General features: G+C 44.7%; 1 protein-coding gene across 4 annotated transcripts in view; it reads right to left on the reverse strand.

Annotated features, from left to right (window-relative positions):
• CLSTN1 (calsyntenin 1) overlaps nucleotides 1-19398 on the reverse strand; it is a 392368-nt gene that overhangs the window by 232727 nt on the left and 140243 nt on the right. For all 4 annotated transcript variants that reach the window (XM_069241167.1, XM_069241166.1, XM_069241170.1 and 1 more), the window contains one exon: nucleotides 13889-14084. In XM_069241167.1, coding sequence (XP_069097268.1) covers nucleotides 13889-14084 — 196 coding nt within the window. The remainder of the gene's footprint in view (nucleotides 1-13888; nucleotides 14085-19398) is intronic.

The raw sequence follows: 19398 nt of genomic DNA on the forward strand, positions 1-19398 counted from the left end.
GTCTTTGTCGATTCTTAGTCATAGTGAGTGAACAGGGAAGCTATTTTCAGTACATGTGCTGGACACTGGTCACTACGAGTTCCCCAGCTACATGATGGCTTCACTGAAAGTAGGGATATTTGGTATCAAATATCTCATTAATAAACCCTCACTGATGCCAGGGACCGATTTACTAATACATGTACCCAGAGGGCACCATAGAGGTACTCCCTTAGAACCTTCCAAGTACCTTGTGGAGAATAACTAATTTAAGCCAAGCCACCACCAACGACATAAGACACAAGTCTGATCTCCTAGGGTGAGAGACTTTGGTCTCAGGCGGCCAATCACAAAGCCTGCTCTAGTAGAGGTGTCTTCACACCCCACCCAACAGCATGACCTGCAAACCTGCATTCCAAGGCAAGGGGCTTCAAAGAAGCCCACCGCCCATGGTATGCAGATCTAGCTTCAATCACAGGGGAGATGCCCCCCCCAGGGACCATTTAACACATGGAAAGGCAGAAAATTTAAAATTCAGGGAGGTGTGTACACTCCTCAGGTCAATCCCACCCCTAAGGTGAGCTGCCTCACGTGGCCACAACTCTTAGAAATCTGCAATCTTGGTGTTGGCAGAATTAGAAACACTGGGACAAAATTATGTCCACCTCCCAAAGGAAGTGGTCATATAGGGGGTGTATTGACTCCAGGGGTAAGTAGCCCCTAAATGCAGTATTATGGGAGCCCCTAGCACCAGGAAATCAGATTCCTGCTGACCTAGGACACCCAAGAGCTGCAAAAGCAAAAACCAAAGAAGAAGCCCACGACTTAGCCCCAGCCCTTGCTGACCTGTCTAATGTTCCTGCCAAGTTGTGCCAGAGTTTACTTATCCTGCAAGTCGTCGTACCTCCAAAAGCCTGGGAGGTCTGCCTGCCTTCAACAGAGACCCAAAAACTTCTGCGGAGCAACACAGCTGCTTCCTGCAGCTTCCAGGCACCCCAAGACAACTGCGAGAACTCTGGACCACAGGAAACTCGACGCCGGAAAGCATCATTGCACTCATGCTGCCTAGCCCAAGTTGAAGTGAACCAGCGGTTCCAACGTGGTCCCCCAGTCCTCCAGAGACAAAGCCCGCCTTGGACTTGCCCACTGTGGACTCAAAGCTGCCAGCAGCCTTGGCATGCAGGCCCCATCAACCAAGAGCGCTCCGGTGGAAGAAAAAAAAACAGTGCCTCAGGACACCTCTGCACCAGTCGCTCCTGGCCCGTAGAGAAAAGGACTGCAGGTATCCCCTCGTCCCTGGATATTTCAAGATTGGAACCTACTCATTGGTTCCTTACGACTGGATCTCCAGTCCTCACCTGCAGCCTCTTTTCAGCCAGACCAAACCCAAATTACGAATATCGGGCACCTAATGACTTACTACACCCGGCCACGCCAGTACCACTGAGTGTTAAATGTTGGGGTGGTCCTAACCCTTGCGCAATTACTTAAGTCCAGGAGATTGGCCCTGTAGGGCACTCTACTATTCCTGTACTCAGTACTTGCTTTTCTCTCTATAGGATATCATTGCAGCTTTTCACAAATTGCATAAGGTTTGGCTTCAACACTGTAAAGATGTTTTTTGCAAAATGTACTTACCCAAATGAATTGATTCAGGTTCCTAAACATATATAAAGATATTTGTTATTTTTTAAGTTGGTGTGAATCTTCGTTTTGAGTTCTTGACTGTTTATTTGCAGATCTCACACTTCTCTCTGATAAGCCTAAGGCTGCTCGACCACACTAATCCACTAAAAGAGCACCTTGGGATTGCTAGAGCAAGCCCCTGTCCACTAGTCAGAGAACTCCTGGACTCTATCAATGGTATATCTCATTCTGATATATCATATAAAGAATCAGCTTCATCCATATGGTGACTGAAATGCGTGCCTCAGTCAGTGAGCCAGGAGTCTGTAAAAATGGTCTCTCGCTGAACCGGGTCCAGAAAGGACCGCTTGTGCAACACGCTATGTGTGCTCCACCACTTCAGAAAGTGATTTCTGCGGCCCCAATCCAACATTAGATCCTCTAGATGACCATACGCTTCAGACCTCTGTGCCGCTAGGCATCTTTGCAAAGGGCACGTGTAGACTGGAGTTGGGAACTATGACAATGCAGGATGCCACGATTCCAAGCATATGCGTCACTGTTCTGACTGTTACCTGGCTGAGAAAGAGATAGCATGTCTTAGAACCCTTTGCTGGACTGGTGTAAGCCTTCCCCATGTGCGAGTCTAGGACGGCACCAAAGAAGGGCTGTACAAGAAGGTTTTAGTTGTGAGATTTGGCTAGACTGATTGCAAAGCATAATCTGTACAAGAGCTGAATGGTGGTCTGTGTGTAATCAGCCAGTCATCCAGGTAAGGAAATATTAGGATTCTCCTCTTGAGGTGAGTTGCAACCACGGTCAGACATTTAGTAAACACACTGGGGGCAGTGATACCCACAAACAGAAGCACTTTGAACTGGTAATGTTGTCTACACAACATATACTGCAGGTATCTTCCACGTGTTGTATGGATGCATAAGTGGAAGTAAGCGTCCTGTAGATCTAAGGCAGTCATGAAGTTGCCCTGCTCTAGTAGTGGTGTGACATCTTGTGGAGACATTATATGAAAATGTTTCATATAGAATGTATCTGTTGATCGGTCTGAGGTTGAGGATGGATCTGAGAGTGCTGTCCTTTTTAGGAATAAGGAAGTGTAGTTAATAAACCCCTTTTCTGCAGAGTTATGAAGGCACCAGCTCTATAGCTCCCTAGGTGAGGAGAGCCTGTTTCTCCTTGAAGTGGAGGCTCAGATAGTCTGCAGACAGTTTGTGCTGGTGGGGGGAATGCATGGTGGTGTATGTGTGAGTTCTAGGCAATATCCCTCCTGTATATGTCAAAAAACCATCGGTCAGAGGGGATTTCTGTCCAGCAGAGCAGAAACCCTTTAACCTTCTCCAGACAAGTGTCGTGGTGGGGGAAGGAAGACAGAGTTACTGTTCTGGAGGGGCAACCCCTTTGGGGGCTTAGTCCTCTACTCTAACCTTGCCATTGTTACCCATGTGGCCACCTCTGTAGTAGCCCTGTGAAAGTGAGTGCTGGGTGGACCCGGGGAAGCTAGAAGAGGTTTCTAGTGGGGGACTTTGGCTATAGCCAGATACTGGAAGCAGAGAAAGAAGCAACAGGAAGCATGGGTCTGAAGGGTACCCATAGCTTTAGCTGTGTCCATATCCTTTTTAATCTTTGAGCATTTGGTTTACCTGAGAGTCGGAGATGATGACCATCAAAAGGCACCTTAAGAAAGTGTTTCTGGATCTCTGGCTTGATGCAAGAAATGGGAAACGAGTGACTGTGTAAAAGGATACTGGTGTTTATGCCACAAGCAGCTCTATTGGCAGCATCTAGTGCATATTGGATGTTGGAGTTGGGGATGTTCTTGCCCTCCCCCACCAACTGCTGTCCCCTCTTGCAGAACTGTTCTGGGAGACATTGGATAAGATCAGTCAAATCATTACAGCGGGCATGGTCTTACTGGGAAAGGAGGCAGATGTAGTAAGCTATCCGCCAATGTGTAGTGGACTGCCTGCTACTCTATTACCTCCAGCATTGATTTGTTTGGTCTCCTGGTCTGCACTGGGCATATCACCTGTGCCCCAGCTGTTAATGATCCTCCTAGTTGTGTGGACCACTAGAGAGTCTGGGGGCATCTGGCCAATTTGTAATTGGGGGGGGGGGGGGGGGGGTGTCACTGGGAGAGCTCTTGAACTTTATGGACACTAGGTGTGATCACATTCGCCTTGAATGGCTCCTTAAAAGAAGTCAGTGTCAAGCTATGGACCCCTTTGAGTATCAGGGGTGTTCTGTAGGGAATGTTGGGTGGAGGAAAGGGTCTCCATAAGGAAGCTGTCCTCCTCGCCTTGGACATGTATCTCCATTTTATGAAAGGTAGCTGCTCTACTTAAGACCGCGTCGGTGTATTTAGGGACATCATCTGGGGGTGAGGGTTTTGTGGGGTACAGATACGAATAGCTGTCTGCTGGAGCTTCTGTATCACAGTCATCCCTGGGATCTTTTGTCCTGTGGGTGACATGGCGAGAGGTGTCATAAGGATAAGGATTAAAGGTTATTGCTGGACTGCCCAACCCCTACTCCCCCACCCTCAATCCAGCAGAGTGCGAGAAGCCCTGTAGTAAGTGTTGTTGAGAGTCCACAGACAGCCAAGGAGAGGTATATGAAGGTGGAGGGGGAGGAAATGGTGGCAAAAGGGTGTGGAGATTGCGGATAAGGAAGGGAGGAAATAGAGGAGAAAAGGGGAGAGAAGATGGATGAGAAGGGTGAGCAGGAGGTAGTGAAGAGGTGGCCCTGTCCTGTTTCCTAGGGATTGTAGGCATATTTTCCACAGGAGGGTGGCAGTTTCGTCAGAATTGCTGCTGGGGGGGGTTGTGCTGCAGAGGGCAGTCCTGCAATTTTACCATAATCTCTAGGATTTTCACTTCTTGTAGGGCTGCCACCAATTGTTCAATTTCTAGTGATGCCTCTGCTACCTTGTAGAGATCCCCTTCAGAAGGTTAACATATTGAGAGAGGGTGTCCGTTTTAATTTCCAACGAGGAACTGGAATGCTCTATTGCTGTAAGAATTGGGACTAGTGGCTGACCACTAGGGGCTCAGTGGTTCTGTCTGTGTCTCCCTACACTCTGATGTTGGACACTGCTCGACTGTCCTGGAAGCCGTGAACTGGTCAATCTTGGTCTGTTGTGGGACAGAGTTCTGTCCTTCCCAGTGTCCACAGTAGAGAGCCTGCGAGAGCTTATGCTTTCAGGACATAGCTGTGCAAGTGTATGTCTATCTCTCACTTATCTATGTGTTGTGGGTTCCCGTTCTGAAGCGTTCAGCTTAAGGCGCCACTCCTCCCATAGGCATTATCTAAGCATGTTGTGATTCCATGGACTGGGGTGTTTGGGCTGGATGTCTTCCACTGTCACCAAGGGATTCTCAGTCTCATGTGGGGCAGCCTCCCGGACCACCCATTCTCCGCTCTCAGGTCAGTAGCACCGTAGGGTGCTAACTGGCCACCTCAGCCTCCCACCATCATACTGTTCTGCTGGCCCTCTTCGCATTGCTCCCCCACCAGGGGCTCCAACCGTATGTGCTCCTCACCATTGGTGTTCTCGGACCTAATTGTGATTTGTTAGCCACCACTGCAGGACCTTTGCAGTTCCCCCCCGAGATCTGGATCATGTTGGAGAGACTACCCTGATGCTGCACCCACTGGAACTGCAGGTCCCACTGCAGAGCCTGCATCTGGCATGTGTCACTAGCAGGATGCAGGCTCAGTCAGTCTCCTCAAAACCCAGGATAGAAGCTGAAACATCAGTATCATAGCCGGAATATCCTTGACTCGCCGCTCAGGACGTTAAGCCAGAGTCCAGAACAGCTCAAATTTCAGGGAGCTTCTGACAGGGAGTCAGGTGTAACTTCAGCACATTGAATGCAGGAGGAACGCCGTAGTCTGGAGGTGAGAGATGACAGCCTGGGCAGAGCCTGCCTTCAGCAGCGAGTCCACAAGATACAGGAAGACTGACACCCGAGATCTGCGCAGTTGAGCTGTGACCACCGCCATCACCTTGGTGAACACCTGAGGGGCAATGGTACGGCCAAACTGGAGCACGGTACACTGAACGTACCCGTGGTCTACCGTGAGCCGCAAGTAGAGTCTGTGGGCAGGCAGGATAGGAATGTGAAAATAGGCATCATGCAAGTCCAACGCTACCATCCAATCTTTGGGATCCAGTGTAGACAAGACCTGAAACAATGTGAGCCTTTTACATTTCTCCTTTCTGAGGAAGAAGTTAAGGGTTCAGAGATCTAGGATGGGGTGAAGACCCTTGTCCTTCACGGTGACCAGAAAGTAGCAGGGGTAGCAAACACAGGCTATTTTTGGTACTGTAACCCTCTCTTTGACTCTTGGCCAAGAGAGCTTTGACTGTCACGGTGCAAGAACAAATAATCCTCCATCAGCTGGTCGTAAGCTGGAGGTATGGAGGGAGGAGTGGTTTTGAAGAGGAGGGAGTAGCCCCTTCAAACAATCTGTAGAACCCACCTGACCGATGTAATGGGCTGCCAGTGGTGGAGGTGTTGGCTGATCATACCACCAACTGGACGCCCATGACCTAAAAGGGCAAAAATAGGAAGGCCTTGAGGCTGCAGCTGCCAGGGGTGGTGGTTGACCACTTAACCCAGTGGATCGAGAGGAACCATGCCCTCATCCGCACAGAGGATGGGAAGCTTGTGTGGGAAAGTGGCTCGGATAGGTATGGCACAGTTGGAAGCCCCTTCTATAGCCACAGAAGTAGCAAAAGGCTGACTGGGGTGTGACATGGTGCATCTTAGACACACAAAGATTTGGCCATAACCCATGAGTCCCTTAAAGTGCTCCAGAGCCAAGTCTGCCTCGTCTCCGAAGAGATTATTGCCATCAAAGGGCATGTCCATGAGGGAAGCCTGAAAAAACAGATGCTCTCAAGCAGTTGTGGCGTCTTAACACCACTGTTAGGGAAACCACTTGGTTCTGTCCAAACCACAGCATATAGTGAACTTTGGTACGTCTCTCCCATTCTGGACTACTCAGAAAAGAATGTCCCTGGCCTCCCACTGGACCTGTGGCAGGACTTGAGCAACCATGTCCCACAAAGTGTGGGAACAGCAGCCCCATAAGCATGCAGCGTTCACTTACCACAATGGAAGACTGATCGAAGAAAATATTTTCTTATTGAAGCCATCCAGCCTCTTGGATTCCCCGACTGGGGAGGGGGCACCATGGAACCCAAGGACCTACTCTAGATCTAGAAGCTTTCATAACGCATATCTACCAGCAAGTGTTAGAAGTTCCATTTTGGTACCTGAAGTGGCACAGGTATGACATAACTGGATTTATACAGCATCACCCTGGCACACAGACAACAGTTCTTCACCCATTTTTTCCAAGTCCTGAGAGGCAGAGATAATAATGACATGTCAAGCATGAAGTGTAGTGTAACACACTGCCTTGGAATCTTGTTAATATCAGCACTCTGACTATCCTTCAGAATGGGCATATGGGCAACATGCAGGTAGATGGATTATTTGTAAAAAATTGTCAAAAGGATCATTTGTCCTTCTGATGGATACTTCTAGTTTTAGATTCCTCACCTACAGAACACATCCCATAGTAGTAGTATATCCTGGGCGGCGGGCCAAGAGTGGTCAGGCCAAGAAACTGTGAAACACAGAATGAGGGAAATGCCCATCTCTTATTACGTCTGAGCCCAAGAAATAAAGTTTTGTAGAAGTTGCAAGGGAATCAAAAAATAGCACAAGGGCTGCTGGAAAGATCAAGAGAGAACACCCAGGGAAGAGTAGAGGGCTCAGTTTCTCTCCGAGCGACAGAAGGAAAATGTTGGTATTACGGATATCCTAGTAAGTTAAAATAACGGCCCATAACTGCACAGTGTGCACCTAGTTCCAGATTACCCTGTAAAAGGGAGGCATTATATGAGTGTTTCATTTATTTATTTTAATTCCTTTTTAGGTATGCATTCAGTATACTCTTGCCAATTACTAGTCTTAAATGTTATTATGTCTTCACTCTACATATGGAGTTAGTTCACTCTGCGACCATTAAAGTTTAGGCATTTCAATTTTTAGGGTCACTGATTAATTTTCAGATACCCTCTGCCTACTACATCCAATTGTACAAAGGAGGCCCCTTATGTTTATGTGTAGCCGCTTTCATTCTTTGGACAAAACAGGTACAATGAAGCTGGCGATATTTTCATGCCTTGCAAGTGTAGATGCAGTGGTGGTTTTAAGTACCCAATTTTCTCGCTTTGTCTTCACATACTTTCAGGTGTTTATTTGCATGATTATGGTGCACCTGTTTATTTGTTTCATATCACTCTCGGGTGTTTTCATTTGTTGGATTTAGATTTTTCAGTCTAGATAAAGATCTTTGTTAGTTGGTTATATCATGATTATCCTCGTTCTGAGAGAGAAATTTATCATTGTGTTTACACCTAGGTTTTCCTGAAGGTCCACTGTTACGTATATCAGAGTTTGCCCTCAACAGGGTGGTTACTGAAACATAATTTTGTCTACCGGAACGCGCGTCGGCAGGCACATTAGTGGCAATTGATGAAGAACAAGAACTAATGAATTTGGCACCACAGTGGTTTGCGACCGAGTACGAGCATCAATAGATATAAAAACATACGAAACATGAGGGGGATCATTAATACTGGTCTCAGAATAACAGGAATAAAAAAAACTACGTATTTACCTTCGTGTTGATAAAATACAGAGAAGCAGCTATTCATTATCATGTTACTTGGACTTAATTAGAACATAGTATAGAGACTGGATTGCCAGTATAGTTTGGCCATCAAAATAGAGGATGAACTAGTACCCTATTTACATTTCAGATTTCAGTATAACTAGTTTGATTTCTAAGCCTTATTATAATATTTTTGTGCATTCAATATTGGCCATAAACAATTGATTTATTGTCTGGTATAGTTCATTATAATCTCTTCCTTAGAATTGTATATTCCGATTCTTATTCCTTTAGTTATTATCATTCACGTTTATTATTTTCTACTTCAGAAGTTTTTTTATGGATGGTGTTGTAGTTGTTTGCTGCCCTGTACGAGAGATGGAGTGAGTAGATTTTTTTCTTTTTGGACCTCCAGTAATTTTGTCAGAATAATGTGATTTAATTCTTTACCTTTTCGAAGTATTTGTAAATAACAGATTTTCGATATGTTCATATTAAATGTACATCTATTGATTTATATTTAATATGTATTTTTTGTTCCATTTATGGTTTCCAGATTATGTTATATAATCTATAATAATATGAGGTATGTGCACCCACATTAATTTTGGAGAGACTTATTATTTACATGAAGTTGCAAGGGAAGCCCATGTTGCTGCATAACAAATCGCATCCACTATAACACCTGTGGCAAGTGATAAAGTTCATAATGTCACTATGGTGGATGGGTGCAGATTAACTCAGGGGTTGTTTCTTTGCAAGGGCATTTTAATGCACAAGTTGATCAAATGAGGTAAGGTCCTCTGCTGAGCTGCCTCAACCTTTTTGCTGCCTCCCTAGCCAACGAAGAGATGGGTGTCAGACCTAATCTTGCTTACCTCTACATAGTAAGTGACTGCTCTAGGGGTATCCTGCAAAGTAGCCTCTGCTCCTTTTTTGTGGGATGAGGTGGACTGAAAGGTCAGTCTAAACAGGTTAGCCCCATCAAAGGGTTATGCCTATGAAGCTTATCTAGAGGTCACCAGAGAATCCAGTAGACCACAGCCACGCATGTCTTTTCAAGGTTACGGAGGAACAATAGGCTCTGGCCACAGTCAATTATACCCAGGCCTGTCCTTATGATTTGCCTGGAATCATCTTGACCATTACTCACCACCACAGAAAGATGGTCTTTCAGGTGGTCTGGTAAACTTAGCGCCACCATGTCTTCTATATTCCACAAAGCGCAAGTATATCTGGTGAATAGGCCTTTGGCATTCATTGATCTCAAGGTCAAGCTATCCCCCAGGGTCATCATCTTACCAAACGCTTTCAATTTATTTATGACTCCCCTTCCAGAGGTGGTCTAAGAAATACACCTGGATTTTGTTTGGTACAAGACGAGCCCTGTACCACCACGTTTTCTGGAGAGGAGTGTGTTGACCGAAAGAAAGGATTTCCTTGTGCCACCGTAAAAAAGTCATGCAATAAATTTGCAAACAGCTGTAACAGAAGGAGGCTTTTCCCAAGCTGCTTTAATGTGGTCAAGCAAGGCCTCAGTAAAGGGCAACACCAGCTCAGATGCCACCAAATCAGGCAAGAGAACCTTAATATGTTGGATCTGGCCTCCCTGTCTGTCAGAGCAGTTCCAATTTTTCCCCACCTTCCTCTTGACAGGAGGAAAGGTAGTTGCTTCAAATGAGACCAGGCCTGCAGAACATTACATCTTTGTCCACCCACTAGCATTCTGCAATGGTAAGAAATCAGCAGTGTCAAAAGATTAAGGGGTACTGCAAATGTGCTGCACGGATGCCGTCTTCATCATCATGAGGTACGGCGTGAGGAACCTTTTTGTCATCTAAATCAGATCTAAAAAGGTCAACTATAGTCTGTTGAGTTTGGTGTAGGCCAGGGTGACATTCCTCTGTGCATGGGCTCACTGGGTAATCTTTAGGACTCTATCCCAGATCGCGTTAGAATTACCTGGATCTTTAATGGCTATACCTGGGTGGGCACTGGCTGAGTGGTGCTATACTTGGTGACCGTACAAGTGTCACAGGAGCAGCCACTAGCAAAGGTCTTGGCGCAAATTCAGCTCCTATCTGCACCAGAGTCGTGCAATGGAGAGTCCCTTTAGGACTGAATTGCACCTAGTGCTGACAACTTCTGAAATACAAATAAAGCCCAAGCGATCCCAAGGGGACCGGAGAGTACCTAGTGGACTGTAGATTGCCTAAACTGCGTCATCTTTGCATGGAGGGAAAGTGCTAAGTCAACTCTAGGGACCAGGTGGCAGGAAGTCAGCATTAATCCTGAAACAAAAAGAAGGGAGGCAGTGGGCCTGAGATGGACACCCTGGTGGGCATCAGAATCAGCACCATGAGAAGGTGTTCCTAATATGGAGTGACATTCAGGAGCTCCAGCTCAAAGGAACCCAGTAGAGATGGGGAGCATACTGGTGATCTACTTCAAAACCTTGATTGATGTACAGTGTCAGTCATCCCTTCTCTTTTGTTTCCTCTCTCTCATCTTCTAGGACCTGGAGGACGAAGGGGAAAACAGGTCTTGTTAATGTTGTTTATATTTATTCAAGGGTCTAGGTGGTGTAGACACATTAATGCTGGAGTCAGAAATAACTGCATAGCAGGCTCCAGTAATCTAGGGTCAGGCAATGGTAATGTTATTCTTGGGGGTGAAGGTGAATGGGCGGTGGAACTCAAATTGAAAGGTAGTGATTCAGATCTTGAAGTAAAAAGTAGGAATGATTATGATGATGGTCTTCAGGCCTCGATGGCAAAGGCAGAGTGGACGCTGAAGGAAGTCTCAATTTTGAATGTCTAGAGTACTTCAATATGGGATGGCGGTTAAATTTCATTTTCCACGGTGGCATACCTGTTAACAGCAAGCAAGATGATACTGTACCAGTCTTTAATGTCCTAGACCTTGACCTAGTTCTATAACAGCTTCCCTTCATTTATGGTTCCTCTCAACAATCTATCCTTTGGAGTGTCCTTAGAGACTGCAGAGTGCACAGTGGTAGATGGACAAACTTCTCTTTTGTTAAGGGAGTGATTGTTTTGTTTAACTGGCTTCCTTTTTAATAATAAAAACTAAATGAGATTTCACCATTTGTTGCCTGCCAGTAGGCTGCAAATAACAGGTTTTTTTCACTGAGAAACATCAACTAGAGAGTGAGCTATTTTTAATGCTCAAATGTGCAATCCACTGAAATTTATTCTTTAGGTTTAGATAACCACTGGATTTCGCCAGTTAGGTTTAGGAAAGCATACAACGCAAGATTGAATGACACGTTATAATCAAGTTAACATTTATTTGTATCTGTGCAGTTACAAAACATGCTTTGTTGTGCATTTGATCCCCAAACATAACTCCAATAAAACCATGTTTACATTTCAATATTTTTTCTAAGATTTACTTATATTTAAATCCTTGATGTGCAAAGTCTCAGGCCGTGAGCAGCAGGGCAGGGGTGCTCAATTTAGTGTTTGGCTTTGCTTAGGTTTTTTTTAAGCACTTTAACAGTGGCTAAAATTTGCCAGTCAGAAGCGACTTGCGAGTCAGGGACAAAATGTGCATCGAATCCTGCACATAAAATAGCTGCTGGTTAGTCTCCTCCAACTCAAGCGTGGAACTCATTTCTAATTTGGATTTTCCACACATATGGGTACCATGAACACTGCCCTCAGGTTGGCTCCTCATGGTTGCAATTTTTTTTTTCCACATTACAAAACTTGCCAGCTTGAGCAGACTCAAACGTTTTAATGTTGGTTGTAAAAACCTTTCTTAGCCCTAATCCCACCAATCACAGTGTAATTAAGTTTGAAAAAGCGATTTACGGACTCGCAAGTTTAAATGAAAGAGAAATACAAAAGAGTTAACAATTTAAAGCCACTCAGCACCTTTTTTAAACGTTAATACCTCAAAAGAATACTGAACAAATGAGTAATGTTTTACTTTAATGCCAAGTTTGATGTAAAACTGTTAAGTCATTCGGAATGTACAAGAGCAAAAATTCCTATGGGAGCTAAAATGAGAACTCCATTTTTCTCACCCACTTTTAACTCTGTTTCCTGTTGATGCATCTTTATTGAACCTTGGCATGCCGTAAATTAGCTGACCAATTTCACACACTGTCAAATTGCATACAAATCCATCAGTGGGATCAAAAGTTACACGAAAACCAAAAAAAATCTTTTTAATAGAAAGTGTGTCTCAAACATAGCTACACAGTGGTTATCACCACTGTTCTAGGATCCCACATGGACAGGAAAGTTTAGCTTTATTACTACAGGTGGGAATCTAATAATAAAAAAAGAACATGGTTTTGAATCAAGATTGATTTGATTCAGCATCTTGTTAGATCTTCTCGCAATATGTACCTCTGACTGGCTTACTGGGCGTGATTAGACAAAGCGAAAGTTTTAAAATGGCTGAACTACGACTACACTTTTGAAAGGAGCCCCACGTTTGTGGTTTCTCCTTCACTTAAAAACAATGACTAACGTGCTATGTTCATTCATTAAAAAAAGACAATATATTGCCCAACATAATCAGCTTTTCTTGATAAACTTGCTTTGTGAAAATACTAGTATTTAAAAATGTGTTTCACCAATAAACACAGGTAGAAATATAGAACCTTTACAAATATGTCAGACAGAATACCATGATGGAGAACTTCACCTTTGCTGTGTGATCCTGGGTGCATACAACAAGCAAAGCTCATGTCCAAGTTCTGCTATCACTTTACGACATAAGTATAACAAATGTTTCAAAAGGAGTCATTCATAAGAAATATTTCTGGCACATTGATTGGGATAGTGAGGCAACTGAATAGGATAGCCTTTGTAGTAGTGCAAGTTCTTATGAATGACTTTTAGGAACATTTTCTACACACAAGGCCTTTATAACCCTAGTTCCATTGGAATACAGGGCACCCAGTATTTTCTTCTGATCGTTTTAGGACATCAGACACAAAAAGCAGTCATGGAATACATTAATACTACCAGATCAGGCAAAAAAAATCTCTGTACACAAGAGAAAGCACTCCAGCAGGATTCTCTTCTAAAGATTCCAGGCCCATAAAATGTTGCTTCTCTTCCAAAGTCATTGCCGCAAAACTAACAGACTCCTGTGTTCATTGTATGGGCAAACAATTCAATTTAGTTCTCTATGAAGGATATTGTTACTTGACATTAATACTACAATTTACCCGGAACTTTGGTCACTTAGCTAACACTTGGGATGTTCCATGAGTGAGGGGGCGAGCTTGGCTACATTCACACAGTCATCGGCTGGGAATGTCTTGAACATAAAAGACGTGAACTGGAACACAGCTAAAAATATCTACAAGAAAGTAATACATGTTTACGTCCAGCAAGTAAACACCCCTGAAAAAGCAAAAGCCCAGGAGCATGTAGTGATGTTGTGACCACCATGGCATCTTTGCATATCCTTCTGCAGATCCTCACACCTACCATCCATCTTTCTGCATCACCATAAAGGACAATAAAAAAAATGAATTTCCCATGCCACACTATTAAGATGCATCCACTGGAGCAATCCAGCCTGAACTTACTTGTGGGATTTCTTAGCACCAGCGCCATCAGGTCCTTTACCACAATCGAAGGCCTGGAGGGTGAATGTGTACTCCTTCTGCAGCTCACAGTCTAGCTTCTCTTTCGAACGGATTAGCCCTTCCCCCGTTGTCTTATCCACCACCACAGCATCGAAGGGGACATTCTGTCCATGAATCTTAAATCCACAAATCTCACCTGAAGGTTCAACAAGGAGCATGTTAGATAAAGGGCAAACAATAGAATTGCATGTTGTACAGAAATAAAAGAAAATTAGAGGAAATGGCTCAGAGTTCAGCAGCCAGGGGATTGTGAGGTCCATGGACAAGGCAGGAGCACTGTGATTTAAGAAGGGTTAAGGCCTGGGGCTTTAGTAAGAAAGAAAAAGCATATGCTTGCCCTCCAAGCAACTCGCTTCAATTGCATCCAATCATGCAGGAACAAAAAAAAAAAAAAAGAGAAAAATAATATATATATGTAGACAGGCATTTCACAGGAGTACTTGGGGAGTGAGGATAAAATAATCTAGGGCGAAAATAGATCTTAACAATACGCAGCCAGGGAAGATCTTAAGCCAAGCTACTAGGAATAGCTGGGCCACTCAATGCATTTTGTATCAGAGCAGACAATTAAAATGCAGTGTTAGGAGTCGAGAAAAGCTTAAGTTAAAAGGTTCAGCACCATATTTACAGAAATTCTGTCAAAAAGAGATCCAAAAAGAGATGGGGTGGAAAAGTCTTCCTGTGTAATAGACCTGGCTAAAATTGAGGAACCAAAAAAGAAACCACTGGATGAGAACGGTAGAAATAGCAGCTATTCAGACATCCATTTCAACATTCACAAGTGTTCATCTTGACGACTGCTAAAAGATGAACAATGGTGCTTCATAGGTATACAAATCAGTAAGATTCATCTACCTACAAATACCCCAACATATTGAAGAGCATTGGCAGTACATAACAGACTTCCCTTTTCAGTCACACTAAGAACGCACCAAGCACTAACTAGAAGAAGCAGACAGCAGTGTCTCACCAAGTACAAGTGCCATCATTTCCACACTTTCATCACGGTCTCAGACAGTAAAAGGGTTATTAGAAACGTCCAGCTTACCTGCTTCTACCTTTACAATTAGAATACATTTGAAAAAAAGGTGGCAACCAACACGTTTCACCAAATCATAGCAGATATGAGCTGAGAGTAGAAAGGACATTCGGGAAATAGAGATCACTATAATCAAGAATGAAAGCACTGTGTACAGCAAGCATGTCCATCATGAGTACATGAGGCCAGACTCATGCTAGATCATTAGGATATCCACAGACTGTGTAAGAGAGTTCTATGTACACGCAGAGTACGCAAACGTATGTTAAATGAAATCCTGAAGATCTGGCAAGGACCTAGCTCTACATGACATATGCTACACATTCCTTCTGTAAATGGAGAGCTGACAAACGAAACATCAGAAAGGCTACAGGTGATTTATTAGATCTTCTGTGTTTGTTGGCTATGGGATTTGTTTCCGTTACACATCTACCACGTTCCTCTCGTGAGACTAGGAGAAGGTACTCTGCACTGAAAAACAAGTCAGAAGCAGTTGCCAAAACTACACAAAAAACCCACTGCACCAAGTAGTATTGAGGTTGATGATGTGGTAATAGGAATTGAAAACCACTACCAATAGGTTAAAAAGCATCTTAATTTGATATCCTTAATAAAATATTCCAAGAAAGAAACCTAAACACTAGCCAACAGAAAGAAAAGGAAACAGAACAAAAGTAGACTTTAATGACTTAATAGAAAGAGCTACTTACCACCAGTGACACTTTTCTGGTGAAACCTCTACCCATCTACAGATTCCTCACCTTTTGAATTTCCCCATGTGCCAGACTGAATCTAAAAAAACTCAAAAGCAGTGCTCCTGCAGGCAAGTATCTAGCACTGTGCAACACAACTCCAATTCTGTCCAGCTCTGGAAGTGACAAACTGTAGCACATAAGTAGCACCCACGCATGCGACCATCAGTTTCTATCACAAACTCATCTGCACTTTCAGAGAGACCCCATCAGAGACTTTAACAAGCCTACATGTAGATTCTGAAACTGGGATCCTTTTAGATGTAAGAAACAACACCCCAGAGCAGGGAAATGGGAGGGCGACGAGGACGCTGCAGTTAAAATATCCACTAGAAAGAATATTGCCAAAGGTAAGTAACTTGTTCTTCTGATGATATTTCAAACCACTGATGTCTCACTTTGTGAACACATACCAAAGAAGTATCTTCCAAAATGGTGGGTCTGTGAAGTGGTTCAGACTAAAGACTAAAACGTCCAGCAGTACAGAGTAAGCAAAATGCCTACATTGACAGATCTGCTATTGAGGCAGTAGTGCTTCGTGAAGGAGTACACTGATGCTCATATAGCGCCTGACAGATAGTCAGAGCACGCACTCAATATACCAACACAACCACAATAAAAGCAGCCTTGGCTCTGGTGGAGTGTGCCTTTAGACCTTCCATGGACTGCTGATTAGCCAGTGCATAGTATATTTTAATGCAAGGACTATCCAATGAGAGAAGGTCTATTTCTGCACCTTCTCGTCCTTCTTTGCCCCGAGAACCCCATAAAGTGCTGCTCACCACTTCAATTTCCCTTGGTGTAATAAATGAAACCGCGGAGTGCCCCCTTGGGGTCCAAACTATGCAGTCTCTCTCTTACTGCATGAGTCCTTTACACCAAGTTGTGACAAAAAAGGAGGTAAGCAGGACCAAAAGGGTCTTGAGTTCACTCAGCTGGAGTGTGGATGTTATTGCAACAAGGAAGACCACTTTTTAGGTGGGTACACACACAAGGCAACTGTGCATTGGTTCAACAGGAGTACACATAAAAAATGAGAATTTGATTCAAGTCACATTGTGGTATTACAAAGGTAATGTGTGTCCACAGCAGGACCCTACTTGGCCAAAATCAAAGCAAATAACACCACATCCAACATTTGTGCCAGCAACAGGTCCAATTAGAAGGTACCATACCAGGCCACAACTTGTCCCAGGACCCTGTAAACCCAGATTTCTTTGAAGGGCGCCAGGCTGCCAAAATGACATAAAAGACCTCTGGAGGATGATCTAAGGTAGTTCAACTGTCACTGTTCAGTCTCCACACATGAAGGTGCAAGTTGAGCAGGCTCAGTCGCAAGATCTTGCTCTGCTGCTGTGACAGAATGTTAACCTGGAGTGGCAGTCTGATCAGAGGATAAATGCTCAAGCCCTTAAGTTCTGGGTACCACACTCTTCTAGCCCAATCGAGAGATTAAGATGACTTGGACTCAGTCATTCCTGATCTTCTTCAGAACCTGAAGCAGGGGAGTTAGCAGCAGGAAGGTATTTAGGAGTCCGGTGCACCACTCTAGGGTGGAATGCAAGTGCCACTTCTTAGGCTGTCCAATACACAGAAGTTGGGCCATTGCGCTCTCAGTGGGGGCGAAGAAATCAATCCAGGGTTTTCCCCGCTGTCTGAAGATGCCCCTTTGCCATCTCATGGTGCAATTGCCATCTGTGATCTACTAGGCACAACTGGCTGAGTTTGTCTACCCTGGCATTCCCACCAGATGGTATACCAGCAGGGAAAGCCGAGGATAATCAAGCCTGCTCCATAGCAGCAGAGATCCAGGACCCCACCTCGCTCTCCTTGTTGCAATACCACATGATGGTGGTGGTGTCCGCGAGAACCTGCACTAGCCACCCCGCAATGGAGGGAAAGAAGGCCTCCAGGCCAAGCAGATCACCAGCACATTGATGTGGTGGTGGGTCTTTGCCAGAGGCCAAAGTCCTTGGATAACCAAAACCCAACAGTGATGCATCTGTCACACTGTCAATGCTACAAAGGGTAGAGCGAGGGGCCTGCTGCCAGCCAAATTGCGGTTACTACTGCAGATCCCTTGCAGTCTCTGACACCGGGAAGGAATCTGGCAGGTTCCTTTGGTGCTGAGCCCACTTCAAATTCAGATACTAATGTAAACCTTGCATGTTCCATTTGGCACGTTAGGTGACAGAATGCAGCAGTCTAGTAGGCCAAGAAACCTCAGAGACAACCTCACTGAATCATAGGTCAATGGCTGAAGCATAGGGATCATAGACTCAACGTCCTGGACTCATTGGTCCAGAGAAAAGGCTTGAAAGCGCATCATATCCAGGATGATGTAGATGAAGGGAGCCTCTACAAAAGGAGTCTTGTGTGACTTTGTGAGGTTGATTGAGAACACAAATGAAGTCAAGAGATTTGCTGTCATCTGGAGGTACTCTCTGGCTAGCTCTGGTGAAGCCACCTTTAACAGCCAGTCATCAAGGTAGAGGAAATCTGGTACCACTGACTTCCAAAGATGGGCAGTGACCACCGCCATCACCTTTGCTAACACCCAAGGGGCACTGCTGAGGCCAAAAAGAATCACTGCAAAGGAATTTGCGGCCCATCTTAAACAGCAGGTAGCATCTGTGGGTCTGTAGCACAGGGATATAGAAATAAGTGCCCCACAGGCGAAGGGCCACCATCCAGTCTTGAACAAGAGCAGAGAGAACATGGTCAGGGTGAGCATTTTGAGAGTTAAAAGGTGGGAAATTTATAATAGGACTGAAGTCTTTGTTGTTCTTCAGCACTACGGAGTCGTAAGGATAGCACAAAGGCCCTACTTCCAAGGCTGTCACCCTATCTTTAGCCAAATGAGTCTGCACTTCCTGGCAAAAAACAAATGATCACCTGAGAAGTGGTCCGAAGTAGGTGGTAGGTGTGATGGGTGGAAAAGCAAAGGCAGGATATTGTCCCACTGGACAATCTGTAGGTCCCATCTCTTGGAAGTGATGTATTGCTACCCCTATAGAAATGGCCGATCCTGCTTCCTACAGGATGCCTGAATGCAGCTAAGGGTTTTGAGGTTGTGGCCACAGCAGTAGCAGATTGGTATGAATGCTGCTGCTGATGGGTAGGTTGTTGTCTGTTGGGCCCATGACCCAACCTCAAGAAGGCTGGAAGCCCTCGTTTTGGTAGTGGAGCTAGACACTGGTGAAACGCCAAGTCCTGAGTATTTCCCCGAAAAGGACTAAATTCATGTGGGGACTGCTGTATTCAAGCTAAAAGGACCAGGAGAGTGCTGTGGCTTGCCTTTCCTCAAAATGCTCTAGGGCCAAGTCACCTTATGACCAAAAGGTGGGAGCCATCAAAAGGCATGCCCATTATAGATGCCTGGAAGTCTCAGGAGAATTAAGTGCATCTCATTTACATGTGATGTTAAAGCACCATGCTGGTTCCCATATTGCTAGTCACGCAATCCGAGGTGCCCAGGCCTGTGAGGATAATGAATTTGTAAGCCACCCAACCATCTTTATTTGTTTTGGCTAGGAAAGACCACAAGCCTTCTGGAACCCCTAGCAAAATCTCCTCCACCATTTATCACAGTTCATGAGTGTGGCAACCAAGCTTGTGTTAAATTACATCAAGGAAAGGTTGGCTGTGGAGAACATATG

The sequence above is a fragment of the Pleurodeles waltl genome, chromosome 6 (assembly GCF_031143425.1).
Source record: "Pleurodeles waltl isolate 20211129_DDA chromosome 6, aPleWal1.hap1.20221129, whole genome shotgun sequence".
Lineage (NCBI taxonomy): Eukaryota > Metazoa > Chordata > Amphibia > Caudata > Salamandridae > Pleurodeles > Pleurodeles waltl.